The 24,395-nt window shown below is 50.2% G+C and overlaps 1 protein-coding gene across 1 annotated transcript in view; it reads left to right on the top strand.

The window, feature by feature from the left end:
* The first annotated feature begins 2,625 nt into the window (after positions 1-2,625).
* Positions 2,626-24,395, top strand: part of cdc42se2 (CDC42 small effector 2) — a 32,172-nt gene continuing 10,402 nt past the window's right edge. The window contains exons 1-2 of the mRNA XM_061263364.1: positions 2,626-2,991; positions 22,926-23,167. Coding sequence (XP_061119348.1) covers positions 23,114-23,167 — 54 coding nt within the window. The 5' untranslated portion in view covers positions 2,626-2,991; positions 22,926-23,113. The remainder of the gene's footprint in view (positions 2,992-22,925; positions 23,168-24,395) is intronic.

Raw genomic sequence — 24,395 nt, 5'->3', positions numbered from 1 at the left:
TCCCCCCGTCCCACAGAGCCACAGAGAGTCTAAAGATAGCTCCATATGTGTGCCATTACCTCCAACCTCTGATCAGCTTTCATCACTTCCTGTGAAGCTGTGATCATGGCGGACGCTCCTCGCTCAGATGTGTGGCACGTGGCGCAGACGCAGGGGAAGAGTCAGCATCGCTGTGACTCTTCTGCAGGGGCACTCAGACTGCTGTCAGAGCTGTTCTACAGGCCAGATTCCCCTGTGTGCAGTGTGTTCTATAGGCCAGATTCCCCTGTGTGCAGTGTCTGTTCTATAGGCCAGATTCCCCTGTGTGCAGTGTGTTCTATAGGCCAGATTCCCCTGTGTGCAGTGTCTGTTCTATAGGCCAGATTCCCCTGTGTGCAGTATGTTCTATAGGCCAGATTCCCCTGTGTGCAGTGTGTTCTATAGGCCAGATTCCCCTGTGTTCAGTGTCTGTTCTATAGGCCAGATTCCCCTGTGTGCAGTGTGTTCTATAGGCCAGATTCCCCTGTGTTCAGTGTCTGTTCTATAGGCCAGATTCCCCTGTGTGCAGTGTGTTCTATAGGCCAGATTCCCCTGTGTGCAGTGTGTGTTCTATAGGCCAGATTCCCCTGTGTGCAGTGTGTTCTATAGGCCAGATTCCCCTGTGTGCAGTGTCTGTTCTATGGGCGTGTCTTTAAACTTGTTCTGGATTGAAGATGATTTCGCACCAGTATCGAAGAGGCAGGCAGTCTGCTTGCTGATAGGCTCTTTGATGGGTATCAGACCTGGGTTAGTTAGGTAATTGTTTTGGATTCAAATACGTTTCTGTGCTCAAGTGATCTTGCCTGGTGGAACTGAGTCACCCAAGAGGACCAGAAGGCGGCATTTGTATTTCATAGGTTCCAACAAGCTCAGTAAAGTATTTGAATCCAAAACAATTACGTATTTGACCCAGACTACTGTGTATTGGTCAGCGGTACAATATAACTGCCCAACTGTACAATGTAGCTAATATCGCAAACCAGAATGTTTAATATAACCAGTATGTTTTCCATTTTTCACTTTTCACCCACCATCTCAGACCAAATTTTCTTAAAGATCAACCGAAATATTGTTTTTTCTCAAACTGTATTCCTCTAAATGTATTTCCCAAGAGCTCACACACGGGGGAATGTCACTGACAGGCTAACAATGGCCCCAGGGATGGGGGAACCATGAGGGATGTTTTATGGATGAGTAATGGTCTGTAGCTCTGTGTCTGGTTTTTATTATAATTGAAAACCAATAATAATAATAATGCATTTAGCGCCTTTCTCAGACCCAAGGTGGCTTTACAAAAACAAAAAAACTGGTCCAATGCATATAAATACACTTTTTTTTTAAAGCACAGAACCAAGAAAAAAAGCTGGTAAAATAAGGTACCTGGAAATAAAATCTGGATAACACAGACACATGCATGTTTCAGCTTATGTGATAATAATAATAATAATGATACCCGCTCACAAGCAGTTATGTGTTCACAGGTAGTGGTTAAAAAATGATTTGTTAATGGAAGCGTTACCTCAGCACCACAATAAAACGCCCACATCCACTTATATGTAATTAGCGAGTCAGAGATGTGATGTAATCTGAGCGCTGGGGTTTAATGCAGGAGCAGCCGCTCTTCTGATGGATGCAATCGCGCGGTGCGAAGGAATGCCGAGACAAACCGTCAAATCAGCACTTTTCCCTCGGAATACCGACCGCGATGGAGCCGGAGGATGATACTCCGGCGACTTTGATAAGCAGGAAAATGTCTGCCGAACAGATTTTTTTTTTTTTTTTACAGACAGGCAGCTTACTGTACACGTGTTTCCCAGGAGCACTTCAGTGCTTCAGAAGGAATCTGCAGTCTCTCAGTATCCCAGTCTGTCTCTGAGATTGTATCCCGGAGAGAGGAAATCTGTAACAGTGAGCAGGCTCTGTTTCAGATTCCAGTTCACCTTAAAAGGCAGTTAAGTTCCTACGAAACACGCATATTAGCACATCCATAAAAATGTTATCTTTCTAGAGAGTTCTTCAGACAGAAGCTTTTCGGGTTCTGTGCAAGACTAACATCAAGTATTTACATGTTCACATTTATTGGACATTTTTTCTCACTGGACTTTCTTCTCCATGTTTGTTACATTCTTTCTCAGACAATAGCCTAGCTGTGTGTGGCTTGTGTAAGTCCGTTTCCAGGCAGAATGATTCTGTCAGTGTGATGGTGAAATCTCTTTTGTGGAACTGTCTGATGCGGTGCGGCTTTTCTGCAGAATATCCTAAGCATTACAAACTCCTTGACATTTATTGTGCAATAGCACACAAGAATTGTCTTCTTGGGCAATTATTTTGATTTTCAAACTACTTAATGTGCTTTGTCATGATCTACGACGTTCCTCTCAGCTCAACTCATTTAAAGCTTTTCATGTGCAAATTTTTGTCCGATTTACACCTCTCCTGAAAACTTACTTACAGTTACAGATTCATAAATAAATCCATAAAAATGCATTGTTTTCTGTTATGGAAAAAAAACATCCTTTTAATGGGAAAATGGACACAGTGAAATGCTTCTGACGTTCACTGGTCCACCACAAGAGGCGCTGTTCCCTTCCTCCGATGTCGGATTGGGCCAATCGCGGTGGGAGTGTGCTTCCATCTGTCAGCTCGACTCCTCTTTGATAGCGACAGATTTCTCTCTATTCAACTTCTCAGAAAACGGCAGCCGAAGCCTATTCTTTTCCCCCCCGTTCTCCTGTCGCTGTGGCTCGGTCGCCATCTTCAGCGATATCGCTCTACATCGCGCCCCTGCCCCTGTTTAGTAGGCTCGGTGGATCGCTAGCTGGTTGCATGCGCCGTTTTGCATTGGGAAATCAGCGCACGTCCGTCAGAGATCTGCCCGGTTACACAGGTGAAACACCATTTTCCGGATTTGGTGGAAAGGATTGTAAGGTAGCTTCGCTATCTGGACATCATCAGCAGGACGGACTGACAGCGGTAAGAATGCAGTTTTAATGCCTTTATCCATCTTTTCCAATTTGCTGAAACAAGACCACCAACTCGCTAAAACAATACTGATTGATAAACTAGCTAAATTCGATATATTTGTCACGACTAGTGTGCGCTAAAATAGCTTTTTAGATACTGTTTTATAGGGGGCGGGGGACGACTTGTGAATCTCATTGTTAGCTAGCTAGCTAACGTTTGTGTTGGTGTGACTACCAGTTCACAGGCGGGTTATATTGCTGTGAGTGATTGTACAGGTTGATCTGAGGTAATTTTCGGTAATGTTAGCTAGCTAGCCAGCTAGTACACTAGTACCCCGTTGAGACACATCGACGATTGGTTGGTATGTTATCCTCATGCAACTGGGCTTGTAACACGAGTCAGTCCATTCATTCGGATGCCTGGCTTTTCCCGGTAGGAACCGTTGGCTCACGTCCATAGCTTAACGTTAGCTGTTGGGTTACATAGCAATGGCCCCAGATTCACCGTTATCTTTGGGTTTATTGTCCTAAATGCATATATATATATATATATATATATATATATATATTTCTAGTTCCCTCAAATGTTACATTTATGTAGGTACTACTTGCAAAAAGAACCTACCTGCGCATTAACTGTTTGTTGGTCAATTCCGTTTGCAACATTTCCTTTGGCTAAATATTGACTTGTCTGTGTTTTATTGCGTGTTTACGAAAATGCTTATCCCACAGATCTAGTCAATTCCATTCGATGGCTATTTTTTGAACGTGGTTTGACCGATGACTAACGTTACAGGCACCGCTGACATTGAAAAGTTATTTAGACAGTTTGGGTGGGCTAACAACTGGAATCTAATTCTTATTTCGTGAATAAGCCATTTTGCAATGCGACAGATTTGTATTCACGTTACATTGAGATAATTGTCTTTGAACATATTAGAGCTAGAGTTGTACGAATTGATTTACGCCGGCATAAAACTCGCAAGACAGCATTCAGTAGGCTACTAGCTACCAGTAACCAGTTAAGTTTTATCCAACCACCTACCCTAGCGAGCCTCAGAGTTGATTCATTTTTGAATAAACTTGGTTTAAGGAAATCGATTTAGTATGTATTAATTGGCTTAATGTGACATGTTCATGCTTGAATGTGGATTGCACTGGTCCTCTGTCCGCTTATATAGCCTAACGTTAGCTACATCAATCACGATGCTTCAGCGAGGCGCGACGTCTCCTGTGCAATCTAATTAATCCCAACGACAACCTATTTATCTATACATCGATTGATCTGTCTTTCTGTGTGTGTTTGTCGACTGTCATGTAGCAAGTATCCTTATCGATTACAGCGCACAATGCAACATATTGAACACCATTGGCACGTTACATTTTATGAAAAGCGAATATTATATTAGTCTAAATATTATTTGAAATATGATTGAAAGGGAGAAAAAAGAAATAGATTATGCTTGCAGAGGATAAATGAAATTGCGTTTTTAAGACACCCGCAAATTAAACGTGAAACGTTTGAGGTATGTTTTCATGGAAACATTGCAAATAGAGATAACTTGGAAAAGAAAGGTGATGTAGGATACTGCAGTGGGAATGTCGTGATGTAGTTTGATCTCTCATCGCAGATGCTCAGAAAGAGAAAGATCTAGGTTTGGAAATGGAGGGGTGACCGAAGACAAGTTTCTGTTAAATGATCTTATTTCAGAAGATGAGCGGGAGTTTGCATAGTCGTGATATGTTGAAAATAAAGTGAAGCCTACATCTGTTTCTTCTTCTTCTTCTTGAAAGTCACTAGAACATCAATCCTTGGAACGACCGCGGTAATGAAAATACAGTGGCGAACTGGTGAGACCATGGTCATCTACGGACGAGCATGGCTACTGACCGGTCGACTGCGAGTTTCAATTCCATATTGAATGATATTGTGCTTTTGAGAAAGATACTTAGCTTCAGTATATTTCAAACTCTAGCCACATAAATTGATTTCATTATATAGGATACATTTTATAGTTGTTCACCCTGGAGTAAGGTATCTACTTACCGGATAGACAGGGTAGTCTAATGAGATTTGGTTTACTCCCTCTATTGTCCATTGTCTACAATGGGTCGCGGAGTCACAAGGCATTGCCTCAGCCTGTTTCACGGCGGTGTTCCTGTGGTAACACACCGGTGCGGTTAAAGCAGGCAAACTGCACGCTTTCATGAGTCCGCTGCAGGTCGCCTTTTAAATTATTCATTTCATCTGAAATTAAATATTGGAGCCTGTAAAGAGATGTGTCTAAATTTAAGTTATTTAAATTCTGTTCAGTTACTTTTACCTTTTTCATTTAAGTGGCTCTCATTGAACCCCCACTGACAGGGAGAGCGCCAGAATCTCATAACCGCATTCTGACAATTATGTCAGAAGATGGTCGTAAAGAACCAGGTAGTAAAGAAAGGTCGCCAAACCTGCTCATTTACAATGGACTGGGTTGTCGTTCATATTGAGCAGGAATGTTTTATTATTTTAATCATTATTTTGAACAGTTATAGACTAATATTAGCAGTTGTATTCTTGGTAGAAAGTGTTGTGGTTGAAAACATAGGGTAGTTGTTAATGCTTTGGGATATTAAATTTGCCGGCATTGTTGTATATGAACATTTTATTTAGCCTATCCCCTGGGGATATTAGCCTACATTGTCAAAAATTCTGCTGGATAAATGCTTGCTACAAACCCAATTATGTAATTTTCTCTGCTAAATCAAGCATCAATGCAAAATGTGTTTGTCTGGGCAGAGCTTAGATACGTAGCTGAATTGATTGGGGAAGTCGCACAGTTTTTATTTTTTATTGATTACACGAAAGCAACTCACACCACGGAATAGGAAGAACCCGAATTGATCCAAACCTTCACCTGTCCCCAAGCGGAAACCGCCCTGCGTATCTAAAGTGCCAGACGGGCTCCTCTGAGAAGCCGGCCCTTCAGGTCTCGTTCCTGCGTCCCGGCTGCAGCCCGGAGGTGTGGGGAGGTCTGAGTGATTTTACTTCAGGCCTGTTTCTGATTCCAGTCCCCTGTGGCTCAGGAAGGCTTCACGTCCTGAGAGGATTGGGCTGTGAGCCCAGGTCAGCTGCAGGCCGGGTCAGCTGCAGTCTGACCGTCGACGTGAAAGGCTAAACGGTCCGGTCACGCAGGCCCGGCTCGCTCGCGTGGGTTTGCTGAAAGGTGGATCAGCGCTCACCTGCGATGTTGGATCAGCGTTCACCTGCGATGTTGGATCAGCGCTCACCTGCGATGTTGGATCAGCGCTCACCTGCGATATTGGATCAGCGTTCACCTGCGATGTTGGATCAGCGCTCACCTGCGATGTTGGATCAGCGTTCACCTGCGATGTTGGATCAGCGCTCACCTGCGATGTTGGATCAGCGCTCACCTGCGATGTTGGATCAGCGCTCACCTGCGATATTGGATCAGCGCTCACCTGCGATGTTGGATCAGCGCTCACCTGCGATGTTGGATCAGCGTTCACCTGCGATGTTGGATCAGCGTTCACCTGCGATGTTGGATCAGCGTTCACCTGCGATGTTGGATCAGCGTTCACCTGCGATGTTGGATCAGCGTTCACCTGCGATGTTGGATCAGCGCTCACCTGCGATGTTGGATCAGCGCTCACCTGCGATATTGGATCAGCGCTCACCTGCGATGTTGGATCAGCGCTCACCTGCGATGTTGGATCAGCGCTCACCTGCGATGTTGGATCAGCGTTCACCTGCGATGTTGGATCAGCGTTCACCTGCGATGTTGGCCCAGCGCTCACCTGCGATGTTGGCCCAGCGCTCACCTGCGATGTTGGCCCAGCGTTCACCTGCGATGTTGGCCCAGCGCTCACCTGCGATGTTGGCCCAGCGCTCACCTGCGATGTTGGCCCAGCGCTCACCTGCGATGTTGGCCCAGCGCTCACCTGCGATGTTGGCCCAGCGCTCACCTGCGATGTTGGATCAGCGCTCACCTGCGATGTTGGATCAGCGCTCACCTGCGATGTTGGATCAGCCTTCACCTGCGATGTTGGCCCAGCGTTCACCTGCGATGTTGGCCCTGAGCATTTCACCATCACCATGCACAGCTGACCTGCTTGGTGTTGAGATTGGCCAGTTGTTGTTGACTTGTGAGCTGGATTCAGCGTCGGGTCAGCACCTTGTTCTTAGAGATGTTCCAAGGGAACTGGCTCTTGAATGAAGAATAACATCCATCTCTTTTCCCCCACCTCAACTACAATGGTAAAAACAAGTAATGGTAGAAACAACGATCGTTAAAGGAATCTTGTTTCACAACCAGCCAATCCAGACATTTCCTGTTAGAAAAAGATATAATCCAATAAGTCAGTCTGTCCAACTACTTTTTGAGTGGATATTGGCTTTTATAGCAGGTGATTTCCCTGCCAAAGTGGATACTAAAGCCTGATTTATACTTCTGTGTCGAATGTGCGGAGCCCACGGCGTAGCCTGACGCGCTCCTCCCCAGAAACATCGTAGCCTCTGCGTATATTCGACACAGAAGTATAAATCAGTCTTTAACTTTAACATAACACATCCATCAGTGTCACAGACCGGGGAAGGGCATTGTCTTCATATGCTAATGGAAGTATGGACAGTTGTGTTTAACTAATCTCCAAACCCTGGAGCAGAAACAGAGAAAATGCATTTGTGTTGGTTGTCCAGGAGGAGCATTGCTGGCTTTCATACCTGCTGTGTGTTGTATTGTTGTGTTGTATTGTTGTACTCGGGGTATTCTTGCTGCCAACCGTGGTATGCTAGTTCGTAAATTGATGTATTCTTCAAGGGTTCCAATTGTATCTGTATGTTTACACTAGGACTTGGAACTGTACTGTCCTCTCAGGTCCTGTTCGCACTTGTACTTGATCTGCAATTACACGCTGAATTACATTGCAATGCCTTGTAATGTAATGTAATGTAATGTATTATCTTCCTGCAGTGAACAGGCAGTGCTCTGTGCGCTGTGTGGTTATGTCACTCTGGGTTTAGCCGATAATCCCAGCTCTTACGCCGAGGAGAGAGAACGCCAGTCCCCTTCGGTCCAGAGACGAGACCCGTCTCCCCGACAGGTGGCCTTCTGGGGCCGAGTGCGACTCTCTCGTCCTGTGGACGAGGCTTAACCCAACCAGCCTTTTCGGGGTGTCTGTCGTACCCCCAAATCCAGGCTGCCCCCCTCCCAGCCTTTACTAACTCCCTGGAGGGGTCTGCCAGTTAAAGCACTGAGTAATTGGATTGTAAGTCAGAGAGCGTCTGCTGTTTTAACCCCCCCGACCCCCCCTCCCATGGAAAATACCTCCGACTACATGAGACCACGCGCGTCGCCTCCACATTGCCTCGCCCCTCGGCCCCAGAGAGAGGTCAGAGGTCAGAGGTCATCCCAGCTGCTTGTGTCACATGCTGGAGTGGCTGGTTTTAGAAACCTGTGTGCAAATCCCCGCCCCTTTTCACTCTGGGAGCGAATGAGGATGCACCCTAAGTTTCGTTTTCAGCTCTGAACAAGCAAAGAAATGTGCATTCGTTCTTTTATCAGCAGGGTTGACGGGAAGCTTCCAGGCCTCCAGGTTGTGTCACGACCAGTAGAGGCCCAGACTAGGTTGGGCAATAGCCCCAGGGAAGAAAACAGAAATGCCAAATTATAGCAACAGTACAATTATGGTGTTAAGTATCGCACGAGTACAGGCCGTCTGCAGTGTGAAACCCCGGCCCTGTGAACGCACTGTACCTCCTGAGCTGAGTGTTTCGGGGGGGCTTGGCAGGGCACTCTCTTGTCTCTCACCCTCTAATCTAATCGAGTATATTGTGCATATGTTTCTTTTTAGGAGATAGTTGTAGGAGAGATTCCTCCGATAATTAGATCTTGGCTCTCATCTTGGAAGTTTTGGAATTTCGGTCCGAGCTGGATTTTGGCTGCTTGCATGCACAGAGTGTGTGTAGTCATGCCTGCAGACATGTGTGTGCTTTGGTTCATTAAAAAAAAAAAATGTGCTAAATGAACCATGTTGCATGTGTAGTGAGTGTCAGTTGGTGTTTTTTTGCCTGTGATTTCCCCCATAGGATCTGAATTTGTTATCCACTGTCGTGTGTTCTATTGTGTGTACGGTACAGAGCATACGTTTTTTACACATTGTTCATTATTGTTCATTGGCAGCTGTGTTAGAGATTAGCTGTGCAACACAATGCAGGTTCCCCTGCCCAAACTCCAGAGCAGGGCCACACCCCGTTTCACCATCACTCCACACGGCTCTCCAACATCCTGAACCAGGCCGTTTCTATTGACCTTCTCCTTTCTCTGCCTGCCGCACTTTGGGGAGATGTTTCTGCTGTGGGCCAGACCCGGTGATTCAGACACTTTTCTGTGAATTAGGGGCTTGTCTGCTGTGTTGGAACCTATGAAACACTCTCAAAAAGTGTGAAACCCCCACCTTCTAGTCCTCTTGGTTGGCTCAGTTTTCAGCTCCAGGCCAACATTTTCAGCCCACGTCAGACACCTGATGTGAGAGGCAGAAAAAATCTATTATTTACTATTTCTGTCACGACAACTCGAGTGCACGGTACAACAGAACAAGGGCAGCAGAACGCATCCGTCATTAAAAGCTTTTGAGTGTAGGAAAAGGGATGAGAACTCAAATATATAAAGTTATAAATAGTTGCAACTGTCCTCTCTGTAGTCAGAGTTTTCTATTGCTGTCAATTATATAATGACGCTCTTGATTCACTCTGTCCTGGGTCTGTCTGATTCTCTGGACCCGGACCTGGACCTGGGTCTGTCTGATTCTCTGGACCCGGACCTGGACCTGGGTCTGTCTGATTCTCTGGACCCGGACCTGGACCTGGGTCTGTCTGATTCTCTGGACCCGGACCTGGACCTGGGTCTGTCTGGTTCTCTGGACCTGGACCTGGACCTGGGTCTGTCTGATTCTCTGGGCCTGGGTGTGTGAGTCCTAGGTCTGTCTGATTCTCTGGACCTGGACCTGGACCTGGGTCTGTCTGATTCTCTGGACCTGGACCTGGACCTGGCTCTGTCTGATTCTCTGGACCTGGACCTGGGTCTGTCTGATTCTCTGGGCCTGGGTGTGAGTCCTGGGTCTGTCTGGTTCTCTGGACAGTGGACACTATGAAGGAGCGAGGAATGCCCCATTGACTTGTGGGAAGGCTGTGGTTCGCGTTGTGTTCATAGTGACAGGGCTAACTGGCCCGTTCAGATTCGACAGGACGGAATCCGATGTGCTGCTGTGCAGCCAGAGAAATTCCTTTGTTAATCCAAAATATTTGCTTTGTGTACACTTTGTGTACATCCCACAAGGCCTTCATTTCAGAGCCAAAAAGATGAAATCTGCCCCTAGGCTAATAATAGTCTTGAATAACACATCAGGTTGCACATCACAACAATATCCCATTGATGATGGGAAATGGGAAAGGACCGTTTCGTTTTGCTCCAAGGGCTTCTGGGACATGGCTGACAAGATCACTTTTCATGAAGTCGCGATGAGTCAGATTCTCATCAGCCGTCTCCGCTCTCCGCTCTCCGCTCTCCGCTCTCCGCTCTCCGCTCTCCGCTCTCCGCTCTACACTCTAATGTGCTGCACGTATCGCTGCGACTCGAGCTTGATCTGGAAGACCCGGAGCTGTTCTGTGTGGATGCCTCATCTCCACGGGGGAGTACCGATTCCTAGGTCCTCCATGTCAGATATCTGTGAATAAGGCCTGGGCTTTGTCACGGTGGCAGACCCTGTGCCAGAATGGAGCTCCTTCACATACTTTCACACTTTCACACAATTCGCCTCTTTTTTTGTTTCCATGTTGATGGAACTGGACTGAAAGCTCAGCTGAGGGCGACTTTTACGAGACTCTACCCCTCCGGACACACATAGTCCCTCGTCAGGAAGAGCTGGTTTACATATGAATGCCAGTCCTGTCAAAGCTCCAGTGTGTAAACGGGTTTGCTGTAAAGTAAATGTTTTCCCCAAGGGCACAAGGCGAGTCTTCCTGTAATTCCTCACCGTACGGTACCTTAGGACGAGAGTAATGCCAGAGCTCGGTCGGAAATCCACAATAATTGTTGTCCAATGTTTCCCGATAGAGTCCCAAGCTGTCGGCAATGAACATCGAAATCCCATTTTTTCCGGAACATTCCGTGCAGGTAGTTGCTCCACGCTTCGGTGGCCTGCGTATGCAGCAACGGCCAGGTGTGTGAGCTCAGTGTGAAGGTCTCCAGCAGGGTGTGTGAGCTCAGTGTGAAGGTCTCCAGCAGGGTGTGTGAGCTCAGTGTGAAGGTCTCCAGCAGCAGGGTGTGTGAGCTCAGTGTGAAGGTCTCCAGCAGGGTGTGTGAGCTCAGTGTGAAGGTCTCCAGCAGGGTGTGTGAGCTCAGTGTGAAGGTCTGCAGCAGGGTGTGTGAGCTCAGTGTGAAGGTCTCCAGCAGGGTGTGTGAGCTCAGTGTGAAGGTCTGCAGCAGGGTGTGTGAGCTCAGTGTGAAGGTCTCCAGCAGGGTGTGTGAGCTCAGTGTGAAGGTCTCCAGCAGGGTGGGCTGTGCTGGTCGTGCAGGACGGTGAAACTTCCTGCGCTTGATGGAGTAGCATTCCGGTTGTGGATATGCGCCGGAAGGCAAGCTCTTTCAGATCGATAACGGCACACAGGAGCTGGGCAGCACTCGAGAGGATGTTGCAGTGAGAAGAGGCGCATGAATAGGTGTGACCTGGATAATTTGAATGATGCTGCTGCTCTCAGCGGTATCGAATGTAGCGGTGTTATTGTCTGAAGATCACTGGATGCCAAAAGGTGGAATGCCTCCGTGTGTTTGCTGGCAGACGTTGCCGTTACTGTCAGTCATCTTCTTGGGTAATCGCCCAGATGTTTTAACTGCGGTGAGTGGTTGGGCGCAGTTACCCAAACTCCCACAAAAGAATGCATTTCATCCCTCTGCGGCTGTCTTTGGTTTTCTGATACAGAATGTGGTAAACTTGTTTCAGGCGCACTCCCGTTGAAAGGTCCTTATTTCACCGTTGATCCAGTTAGGAGGATGCCAGACGAGATTGTTTTCTCCAGTAAAATTCCGCAGAGGTCAGCGTCGGGTTTAGGTTTCAGCAGTGATTCTATCGGGCCGCACATTTCAGATCTGACTGGGTACTCCAGCGCCGACTCTGCCCAGCACCGTGCGTAACGCCGAATTCAAGAGTTCGAAATGTCATCAAGTGTTAGACGCGAAGCATTTTCTTCACGATTCGGGGAAGTTATCTGGAACGCGTTCTCTTCCCGGATCTCACTGTGCAAGTGGATTAAGGGAGAGTGCACCGTGGCAGAATATAGCCGTGGCCATTGGGCTAATTGAGCCGTGTCAGCAGTGACTCATGATGACATCATAATTGGGTGAGGGAGGGGCAGCGGGGCAGCAGAGCGCTGGGCTTCTCTGCGGCTCGAGGACTCGAGTCTCCGCTTCCCTTCGGCCGGGAAAAAGCTTTTACTTCCAATAAGTGCCCTCATTCACCAGCTGTAGTGTTTACAGACCAGCGGCGCTTCTCCAACCAGGTGATACCGAGCTTAAAGAACAGTGCGCCTGGGGAATTGGTTTTCTAGCCACATGCCGTAGAGCGTGGTCCTGGGTAGTCCATGCGTTTCTAAAGTGCCGTGAACCACAGCTGTTCTTCCATGTGAGGCGGACCTTGCGTAAGTGGAACTTGCGTAAGTCCTCCTTGGGGGGCGGGGGGGGCGGGGTCATCCGGGATGCGGTTCTCACACGAGTGCCTCATGATGTAACAGCGGAACGTTGATGCATTGGCCGTCACGGGGAAGTTTGTTGAGACATTTTTAGGGCAGGGTCATGCGGTTCGGCTGCAGCGAAAAACCTTTCTGTTGTGCCTTTCCAAATCATGCGTGGGAAACATGCAAAATGTCAAATCCATCTGCATTTTAGTCAAATACGGGGTGTGCATTTTAAGATATTTGAACAGGTTTGGAAAACAGAGCGGTTACCGCAGCACCATCCCCTTCCTCTGTGACGGGATCTGGAGCCCAACGTGGCCCTCGGGGGTCATAACTGAAGGTTGTTTGGTGAAGAGGAGGCTGTTTGCGTTCAGCTTCTGGGCGTGCGTAGATGTGCTGCCGAGTGGGAATCCCCTGCGTATCCCGCTGTGCTGGGGAATCCCCTGTCACCCAGGTCACGCCAGCGTACGGAGGCAGGAATGGGGAGCTGGATCTCCGACGCTGAGCAGGAGTTTTTAACGTGGAGCATCTCTGCCTCTGTTTCACCGGCCGAAGGGCGTGCAACAAATCTCTCATCTGGCGGAGCTGCAATAGAGGGCTGGGTGTTGGGCTGATTGCTCAAGTCTGCAAATGTAAACAAGGGGGTTGGGGTTAGTCTGAGGAAATGCATGACTGAGTCTCAGGCTTGCATCACAGAAACAGAGATATGTTAAATATTTAGCCCTACCACGTAAATGCATTATTGATCACATATTTGTAAAAAAATATATCCTTAGTTCAGGCAACTTAAATGGATTATTCCAAAGGAAAAGTTTGTATTCATGCTAGTACAAAGAACAAGTGAAGCCCTGCATTCAAAATTCTATAAATGTGTGTGAGCACAATGCTGCAATGTCAGATTAAAAACACAAGCTGTTGTGTCCTTCGTACAGAACACAAAAACCACCTCAAACCAACTGCCTTTTTTTTTTTTTTTAACTCAAAAAGAGCTGAATTTGTGCTCATCTCCAGGATACTGTCAGACTGATCCAGTCCTCCGTGGACATCTGAACATTCGTCGCCTTCACGCTGTCCTCATCTGAACACTGGACGCACTATCCTCGCGTAAAAAGCCCAGTTTTGTGTTTTAATGTGTTTTTCTTTCTACGTCTTCCTTTGTATATCAGACAAAGTCATGAGCGTTCCTCTCATAATAACTCATTTCTGGGGAAGGATGCCCAGTGAGCCCCTTGCAGCTCTGAGTACACAGCCGGGATTGTGTGTGTTTTTTTTTGTGGGTGTTTTTTTTCTAAGCGACTGTCGGAAAGGGGGTGTCCGACCCTGGCGTAGGGCGGAATCCCGCTGTGGGAATCTCGTGATTCCGTTGGGAATGAAAGCCGGTCTTGTTTCGCTCGTCCTCCCACCGGGAACGCTGGGAAAGCCGGGAACGCTGGGAACGCCGCCGTGGTATCATCCCTCTCTATCGATATTTACACTCGGCTCAGACAGAGATGATAAGAAGCCCAGTGCGTCACCAGATCTGGGTCAGATACGTTAATCTATGTTTTGGATTGAAATACTTTTCTGTGCTCAAGTGATATTGCCTGGTGCATTGGAGCCAACCGAGAGGACCAAAAGGTCTGTGGGTTTGTGCTTTTTCATCCAGTACACCGGAGCTCAGAAAAGCACAGAATATGTGAAGTATTCGAATCCCAAACAATTACATACGTGACAAAAGGAGGTCAAATGAGCAAAAGGTTCAAAGCTGAACCAGTGGACAGACCAGTGGACAGCTGAACCAGTGGACAGACTCTAATATCCGGCCTGAAACCAGACGGATGGCCTGGTGATGACAGGGACCAGCCCAGGTTGTCATGACGTTTCTCTCAGGCCCCGTTACGGGTGTGATCTGAATGCGCTGAAAGAGTTTTATTTTGGCTCTTGCTTCGCATAGTTTTGCATTGGTGCTATCCTGTTATATAATATATCACTGGCCTGGGAATGTTGGCCCAAGTCTCTTCCTCACGTACATCAGGTGAATGTTCTCCCACACACAGTAACTCTGGATAGGAGTTAAATAAGATGGGTATAATTGAGATAAATTAGTATAATTGAGTATATCATGAGTGTAATGGAATAATTTTGGTGACACTGCCTGCTGTGTACAGCATACTCTGAAAGTAGTGGATTCATACCAAGCCTGGGTTAAATACCCAAATGAGTCCACCAAGAGGACCGGAAGGTGGGGTTGGCATTTTTTGGCATTTTTTGGCATTTCATAGGTTCCAATACACCAGACAAGCACAGTAAAGTGTAGAAAAGTATTTGAATCCAAAACAATTATGCATTTGTGTCATTGGCCAATTTATATGTCCCAAATGTTTTTTGTGTTGTTTATATTGACTTGTTGATGTTTTTCATGTTCAAATTCACATCAAGGCTTTGCGTGTAGTGGTCATCTCATGGCCATCATGGTCTGATGTGTCTGTGTGCCCTGGGTTAATAGTTAGATGTGTCTGTGTGCCCTGGGTTAATAGTTAGATGTGTCTGTGTGCCCTGGGTTAATAGTTAGATGTGTCTGTGTGCCCTGGGTTAATAGTTAGATGTGTCTGTGTGCCCTGGGTTAATAGTTAGATGTGTCTGTGTACCCTGGGGGTTAAAAGTTAGTCGAGATGTTTCTGAATCGCGGGTTGGGGCGATAAGGTGGAACCAGTGAAATGAGCGAAATGAGGAACTGGAAGTACCGACACACAGGTGTGGCTCCTGATTTATTAAGCAGGTAATATCCCAGCATGCTCTGGGTTGTGTACAGACCGCTGGACGGGCCTGTTTGCCTGTATGTAAGAGGAGACCTCTGTGGCTGCTATGAAGGGTGGTTGTTGGGGCATATTTGACTTCGGCGACTAAGACAGTTATTTAGCTGACACTTTTATCCAAAGTGACTTATAGTTGCTTAGACCAAGCAGGGGACAGTCCCCCCTTGAGCCGCTGGCCCTGTGTGTCTCAGTTGTGGTCAGCAGGGAATTCTGAGGGAGTGAAACGGGTAGCCGCATTTTCTGCATTCCTGAGAGAAACACAGATGTTCTTCACGACTACGTCTCTCTGGACACTGGACAGTGTGCTCGTAGCTGTGACTGTAAATAGTGCATGATGAATTTCCTTCACCTGCAAACAGGGCCGTGGTTGGGAATTCTGGGCTTCCTGAAAGCACATTGCCCCCCCCCCCCTTTCTTTTTTTTATCCTACTGGAATTTTTATGGGCACAGCGTATTCAGTACCCGTGGATCTGATGAGCTCTGTAACGACGTTATCCGTGTGCCGTGGTCTTCTCAGTCACCAGCTCGTGCACCCAGTTCATCAATTCTGGAGTGTTTGGAATTTTTGGAATTCTGGAATGCTCTCCAGCTCCATCATCAAAGGAATGAGATGACCGCAGAAATCTTCCGCCCCAGTGTGGATGTGAGCTGGTCTGGCAGCACGTGGTGGCCCTGGACTCAGTGAAGTGACTTTGTTCCATGCCGATGTTACTGAGTAACGGCTAGGCGCTCCGTGACTGTTGGACCGTCTCTGTCTGAAGGCCCCAGGCCCTGGGTGCTGCAGGTCGGCTTCGTGTCGACCTCCAGGGAGAGGAAGGCATCTATTTTCAGGATGGAACCCCTGTGAGATGCTCCGTCTCATTACTGAGGGGATGCTGATCAAAGACAGGAACACACAGCAGCGTAAGCAGCGAGCACGCAGCATACACACTCTGTCTCGTTGTAAAAGGAGCAGGCACTGTAAGCGTGGGGGTAACAGGTAACAGTAGCGGTTAGGGTGCCGTCGACCCGTGACTGCTCTCTCCTGAGGAGGGATCTCTGACCTGCAGCTGAATCCGGCCCTCAGTGCCTCCCCGTAGATCAGGGGGTCAGAGTTCACCCCTGGAGTGGGACAGAGCCTCTGTGTGTTCCTCGCAGTCAGCAGCTGCTTCAGTCCTGGGCTGATCCGGCCCTGCATCCCCCCGGCCCCCAGCGCCCTGCAGCCCCCCAGGACCCTGCATCCCCCCCAGCGCCCTGCATCCCCCCCAGCGCCCTGCATCCCCCCCAGCGCCCTGCATCCCCCCCAGCGCCCTGCATCCCCCCCAGCGCCCTGCATCCCCCCCAGCGCCCTGCATCCCCCCCAGCGCCCTGCATCCCCCCCAGCGCCCTGCATCCCCCCCAGCGCCCTGCAGCCCCCCCAGCGCCCTGCATCCCCCCCAGCGCCCTGCAGCCCCCCCAGCGCCCTGCATCCCCCCAGGACCCTGCATCCCCCAGACCCCAGCGCTCTCTGCGCTCCTGCAGGACCCCAGGCTGACAGGCCTGGCTTGAGCGCTCTTTCCCAGGCAGAGAGCACCGTGCTCCTGCACCGCTGGGCAAACAGCCGCTCCCCTTCGCTCACCTCTCCACCAGACATTCCTCCTCAGAGCGGCCCGCTGTGGGTCCAGGGCGGGCTGGGAGGTCCGTGCGCTGTGTCCACAGGACCTTCGGCCCCTGGCCTGGACTCTGAGAGAGGGAGGGGCAGGGTGGCACATTTCTTACTTCAGGTCACGGAAAGCGCTCCATTTCTCGGGAGACGTTCGGTACATCGTGTCCCTCGCTAATCCGAGGGGGGAGGGGGCGGGGGAGGGGGCGGGGGCGGGGGGGTTTACTGACGTTTCTCAACCATCCTCTTCATCACCTCCTGTAAACCAGCTGGAGGTCTGCAGCTGCCCCTCCCCCCGTACGATAGAGGAATTACATCTGTCCATGTTTCACAAACAGCCTGGGGGGGGGGGGTGTGTTGAGGTGGAGACGGATTCATTAGGATTACCCCCCGAATTAAAAAGAGTCGACATAAGACCCAGATGTTCAGTACCCCCCCCCCCCCCCCCGGTCTGGGTGGCTCTGAGGGGGGGGGGTTTTGATGGTTGCTTTACTTTTTGTTTTCCATGCTTGACCCTAAAGGGGGAGCATAGAGTGGCATTGAAGCAGAAGATGCAGATGGCTTGAGTGCCCTTGTATAATGTGTGTGTGTGTGTGTGTGTGTGTGTGTGTGTGTGTGTGAGCCTTACTGTACTGCTCCCCTATTAATCTACTGACTGCACACATTCATGGTGCAGACAAATCCCTACACTCCCCGATCTGTCTCCCCCCACCCCCGCCCCCGCCCCCGCCCCCTGCCCCCTGCTCCTGCTCCTCTGGGTCTTATTTTTAGGCTGCATAATTTCGGCAGGAATTCTTCTGCGTCATCGGGAATTCCGTCAGGATTCCGCCCATCCGAGAGAGGTCTTCCTCGCCTCGCACAGATTGGGGAAAAACTCTCCCGGCTGGAATACTGAAGCCCTCCGATACTCGTCCCAGTTTTATTCTACATCGAAGACACTGGACACTGGAATGCCACCGACACACACGATGGGTCTCAGTGTTTCTGCTCTCTCAGACCTACCGGAACCCTCCGGGTGCTAATGCTGTAAACATTCAGAAACGGGAGAACATGCTTCCGGCTGCTTTCCTGGGTCCACAGCCCAGAATTCCTGTGGTTACGTAAGAGTGATTTAAAGAAAGGTTTTGTCGTCTTGTGAAAGATTAGTGTAGATTATGTGTGCCATATGGCTGCCCTGATCGTGTTGCTGACTGGACCAACACAACCTAAAACTGCCTGCAACCTGGCCAGTGCCCTGCAGGGCTCAACACAAAATAAACATTTGTGTTCTCACCCAACCCGCAGAGACCGGGAGATGAAGTCTTTAGTTAATATGTTGAAAAATAGAAAATAGTTTTTTCAGTGTGGTATGACTGTGGACCTTCAGTAAATCATAAATGACACGCTGTGGAGACATGAGGCAGTTAAAAATGCAACATAAAGATGCCATTCAGTGTTCTGCTTTTAACATGCACAATTTTATACAGCTCCGGAGAAAAATAACTTGTGTCCCTGTTGGTGAAAGTCCATGTGGGGTTAAGGGCCTTGCTCAAGAGCCCAACAGCTGCACTGATCTTATTGTGGCTGCACCGGGGCCTGAACCACCAACCTTCTGGGGCCCAGTCATGTACCTCAGCCACTAGGCTACAGGCTGTCCCATGTCTTGTGGTTCCAGTCACTGTGGTCTCGCTCACAGCCGTGTTCCTGTGTGGAGGACAGACTTCCTCAAACCCCACTTCACTTGACGCTTGTTCCAGCCGCACAGCTGGACGTACAGAGGAATGATTCAGCAGCGGCTCTCTGGAGCTCTGTCTGCTCTCTGGAGCTCTGTCTGCTCTCTGGAGCTCTGTCTGCTCTCTGGAGCCCTGTCTGCTCTCTGGAGCTCTGTCTGCTCTCTGGAGCCCTGTCTGCTCTCTGGAGCCCTGTCTGCTCTCTGGAGCTCTGTCTGCTCTCTGGAGCTCTGTCTGCTCTCTGGAGCCCAGTCTGCTCTCTGGAGCCCTGTCTGCTCTCTGGAGCCCAGTCTGCTCTCTGGAGCCCAGTCTGCTCTCTGGAGCCCAGTCTGCTCTCTGGAGCCCAGTCTGCTCTCTGGAGCCCAGTCTGCTCTCTGGAGCCCAGTCTGCTCTCTGGAGCCCTGTCTGCTCTCTGGTGCTCTGTCTGGAGCCCTGTCTGCTCTCTGGAGCCCTGTCTGGAGCTCTGTCTGCTCTCTGGGGCCCTGTCTGCTCTCTGGAGCTCTGTCTGCTCTCTGGGGCCCTGTCTGCTCTCTGGAGCCCTGTCTGCTCTCTGGAGCTCTGTCTGGAGCTCTGTCTGCTCTCTGGAGCTCTGTCTGCTCTCTGGGGCCCTGTCTGCTCTCTGGAGCCCTGTCTGCTCTCTGGAGCCCTGTCTGCTCTCTGGAGCCCTGTCTGCTCTCTGGAGCTCTGTCTGCTCTCTGGAGCTCTGTCTGCTCTCTGGAGCTCTGTCTGCTCTCTGGAGCTCTGTCTGCTCTCTGGAGCCCTGTCTGGAGCTCTGTCTGCTCTCTGGAGCTCTGTCTGCTCTCTGGAGCTCTGTCTGCTCTCTGGAGCCCTGTCTGCTCTCTGGAGCCCTGTCTGGAGCTCTGTCTGCTCTCTGGAGCCCTGTCTGCTCTCTGGGGCCCTCTCTGGGGCCCTGTCTCAGGCTCCCGAATGCCACCCCAGGCTCCTGTCTCAGTGATGTCATGTGGACTCTCTTCTCTTTGGAGAAGGTTTGGCAGCAACGTTCAGTGTTTTGGCTCCATGGGATCAGATGAAATCTGGGTGTTGAATTCTCACTGTGAGTCTCGCCAGTGCAAGTTGTATTTTTGTTGTAGCGTCACTTACCAGCTCTTAACACTTTAGTATCACTGTAACACAAATAAACACAAAGCCCCATGTTTGCCACAGCACCGTTTGTGCGCTGTTAACATTTGTGTTGGTTCCATTACCCATTACCCAGCAGCCCTCTTTTATAATAATAATAATGATAATAATCATAAACTTTATTTGTAGAGCGTCTTTTATACAAGGCATACAACTCAACATGCAATAAAATAATATAAAATGGTCGAGCCATACCACCCCGTATAATATATACAACACCGATAGTAGAACAAGGCAAACGGTAATATTGATGAAATACTGTATGTTTTACAGCGGTTCTGGTTCTGGTTCTGGTTCACTCAGCAGAAACAGGCTCCTTTCCCTGCTGACACACACGGGCCCTGGCTGTTTCCCAATGGGATGAGAGTCCTGCAGGAGAGCGAGTCTGCCTCTAGTGGCAGGAGTTATGAACTGCAGCCCATAGCTGGCCACTCCCAGTGGGTTTGTGCAGAGTCCATGTCTGTGGCATGCCGGGGCTTGACTGTGTTTTGGCCCATAATGCACCGGTGTCCCTCTGTGTGCACAGGAGAAGGAAGAGATGGCATTATGTGATCTTGGCAAAATTTCTTTCCAAATTCGGTTTCTGAACATGTAGTTTTGACAGGATTGCTGGCAGTGCTTCCCTGTCAGTTTTGGACGTTAAGGGGACCAGTCGTGTCGGGAGGGCGGAGCTTGTGTGGGGTCCTTGCACATCTCTGTTGAATGGTGGCGTGTCACATTTGGATTGCTGTAGAGCTTCTAAAGCACACACACACACACACACACACACACACACAAACATTGGACTGCACCGACATGGTGTGAACAAAGTGATGGAGTGGAGTGACAATAATGCTCTTGTGATTAACACAAAAAAAGACTGAAGTGATTGTATTCTGTTCACCATCAGACTCCTATAAATCTCCTATTTTTATTCATAATGAAAAAAAGCAAGCAGGTATTTTCGTACAATTACTTTGGTCTAATGATAGACCATCTGTTATCCTGGAAAGAGCACATTGAACTTGTCTGCAAAAAAACAAAACTAAGAATCTATTTTCTCCACTGCCTTGCGTTGTCACCCTCACAGCACTTTTGACACAAGCAACACCTTTTCACTTTTACCTCTTTCACTGAGTGTGTGTGTGAGAACCCTGAGTGTGTGTGTGTGTGTGAGAACCCTGAGTGTGTGTGTGAGAACCCTGAGTGTGTGTGTGAGAACCCTGAGTGTGTGTGTGAGAACCCTGAGTGTGTGTGAGAACCCTGAGTGTGTGTGAGAACCCTGAGTGTGTGTGAGAACCCTGAGTGTGTGTGTGTGTGAGAACCCTGAGTGTGTGTGTGTGTGTGAGAACCCTGAGTGTGTGTGTGTGTGTGAGAACCCTGAGTGTGTGTGTGTGTGTGAGAACCCTGAGTGTGTGTGTGTGTGTGAGAACCCTGAGTGTGTGTGAGAACCCTGAGTGTGTGTGTGAGAACCCTGAGTGTGTGTGTGAGAACCCTGAGTGTGTGTGAGAACCCTGAGTGTGTGTGAGAACCCTGAGTGTGTGTGAGAACCCTGAGTGTGTGTGAGAGAACCCTGAGTGTGTGTGAGAGAACCCTGAGTGTGTGAGAGAACCCTGAGTGTGTGAGAGAGAACCCTGAGTGTGTGTGTGAGAACCCTGAGTGTGTGTGAGAGAACCCTGTGCGTGTGTGTGAGAGAACCCTGAATGTGTGTGTGTGAGAGAACCCTGTGTGTCTTTGAGCTGCTGGTCTCTGTAGGGAGTCAAACTGGCATTCGTTTTGGGACTTGTTGGGAGTTGCAAAGCACCCACCCCCACCCCCCTCAGGCGGGGGAGCGATCTCAGGGCAACATGGTCCTCAAACGGAGCACCTCACCTGCCCCAGCCTCGGGGCGGGGGGCAGGAATGCGCAGCTGTGTCTGTGTCTGCGCAGACTGTCCTGTCCAGCAGGTGTGTGTACACGCAACACACCTGTGTGTGCGTCTGTGCGCAGAGTCCCGGGCTGACCGGGGGGTTCCCCAGAGCTGAGCTGAGAGGTTATTATCGCCGGGCAAAACCCCCCCGCCGCATGGAGCTGGTTTTAACCCCCTTTCCTTGGGAAAGGCCCGTGATAACCCGTTGAACAGGAGGAGGAGAGTTGGAGGAGGAGGATAATGGCTGCTGTGTGCACTCACTCACTCAGCCACACTGCATTGTGGGAGTGTAAAGAGCAGTCTGTAGTTTTCCTGCAGAGCCTGGCCGTGGGGACTACAGTCCTGTAGTGGAGCAGTTGGGAGTGATGATTACGGTGATTAATTGTGCTTTTACGCCGCTGATTAAACCAGGCTGCTTATCAGTGTGAGATACTGTAAACAGCAGCTTTCCCCATGATGCTGCCAGCCAGAGTACACTCGACAATAGGGTCTCTGTGTGTGTGTGTGTGTGTGTGTGTGTGTGTGTGTGTGTGTGTGTGTGTGTGTGTGTGTGTGTGTGTGTGTGTCTCTGTCTCTGTCTCTGTGTGTGTGTGTGTGTGTGTGTGTGTGTGTGTGTGTGTGTGTGTGTGTGTGTGTGTGTGTGTGTGCGCGTGTGCGCGTGCGTGCGTGTCTGTGCGTGTGTTATGTTGCATCAATAAGAGCTGTCTGGAGACCATGGTTGTGCCTGACCATTGCCGACCCCTGAACCCCTGAACTTGCTGATTTGATCGGCGTAACGTTCTTCTGTAGTTTTTGGAAAGGGAGGGTAAGTGACTAAGGTGCATGACTGGGACCCGGAAGGTTGGTGATTCAAGCCCAAGTGTTGCCATAATATGACCAGTGCAGCCATCGGGCCCTTGAGCAAGGCCCTTAACCCCACATTGCTCCAGGGGGGATTGGGCCCTGCTTAGTCTAATCAACTGTAAGTTGCTTTGGATGGAGGTATCAGCTAAATAACTGATGTAATGTACACAACAGGAGTGATGTGACTGAAGCCCTTGTGCTCTCTCTTGCCGTAGGACCCACAGCGCCTGGAAAAGCCTGCAGTGACTGTCCTGGGACGTCTGTCCGTCCGTCTGTCCATCTGTCCCCTCCCTGCCCCCCGGCCCTCCTGTGTGGAGAGAGACCCCCCTGCCCCCCGGCCCTGGGCTCTGGAGCCCCTCCCTGTGGGACCAGCAGCTGGGACGCCGTCGGGCGGCTGTGTGCCATGAGCGAGTTCTGGCTCTGCTTCAACTGCTGCATCGCCGAGCAGGCCCAGCCGGTGAGCCCCGCCCGCCCAAACACCTGTACCTGCAGCCTCCGCCCCACCCAAACACCTGTACCTGCAGCCCCCTGCCAAACACCTGTACCTGCAGCCTCCTGCCCCGCCCTGCCCGAACACCTGTACCTGCAGCCCCCTGCCCCGCCCGAACACCTGTACCTGCAGCCCCCTGCCCCGCCCTGCCCGAACACCTGTACCTGTAGCCCCCTGCCCCGCCCGAACACCTGTACCTGCAGCCCCCTGCCCCGCCCCGCCCAAACACCTGTACCTGCAGCCCCCACCCAAACACCTGTACCTGCAGCCTCCGCCCCACCCAAACACCTGTACCTGCAGCCCCCACCCCGCCCAAACACCTGTACCTGCAGCCCCCGCCCCGCCCGAACACCTGTACCTGCAGCCCCCGCCCGAACACCTGTACCTGCAGCCCCCGCCCAAACACCTGTACCTGCAGCCCCCACCCAAACACCTGTACCTGCAGCCCCCGCCCAAACACCTGTACCTGCAGCCCCCGCCCAAACACCTGTACCTGCAGCCCCCGCCCAAACACCTGTACCTGCAGCCCCCTGCCCCGCCCCGCCCAAACACCTGTACCTGCAGCCCCCTGCCCCGCCCCGCCCAAACACCTGTACCTGTAGCCCCCGCCCGAACACCTGTACCTGCAGCCCCCTGCCCCGCCCAAACACCTGTACCTGCAGCCCCCGCCCAAACACCTGTACCTGTAGCCCCCTGCCCCGCCCCGCCCAAACACCTGTACCTGCAGCCCCCGCCCGAACACCTGTACCTGCAGCCCCCACCCGAACACCTGTACCTGCAGACTCCTGTGTGGTCGCACAACCCCATCAGAAGTGTCCCTGTGATTGGGTGACTGAAGTCAGAAGTGTCCCTGTGATTGGGTGACTGAAGTCAGAAGTGTCCCTGTGATTGGGTGACTGAAGTCAGAAGTGTCCCTGTGATTGGGTGACTGAAGTCAGAAGTGTCCCTGTGATTGGGTGACTGAAGTCAGAAGTGTCCCTGTGATTGGGTGACTGAAGTCAGAAGTGTCCCTGTGATTGGGTGACTGAAGTCAGAAGTGTCCCTGTGATTGGGTGACTGAAGTCAGAAGTGTCCCTGTGATTGGGTGACTGAAGTCAGAAGTGTCCCTGTGATTGGGTGACTGAAGTCAGAAGTGTCCCTGTGATTGGGTGACTGAAACCAAGACAAAGGGTTGCCATGGCGAGGACACTAGTTT

Source organism: Conger conger, chromosome 12, assembly GCF_963514075.1.
Source record: "Conger conger chromosome 12, fConCon1.1, whole genome shotgun sequence".
Lineage (NCBI taxonomy): Eukaryota > Metazoa > Chordata > Actinopteri > Anguilliformes > Congridae > Conger > Conger conger.
This window is presented reverse-complemented; position numbering and strand designations above follow the sequence as displayed.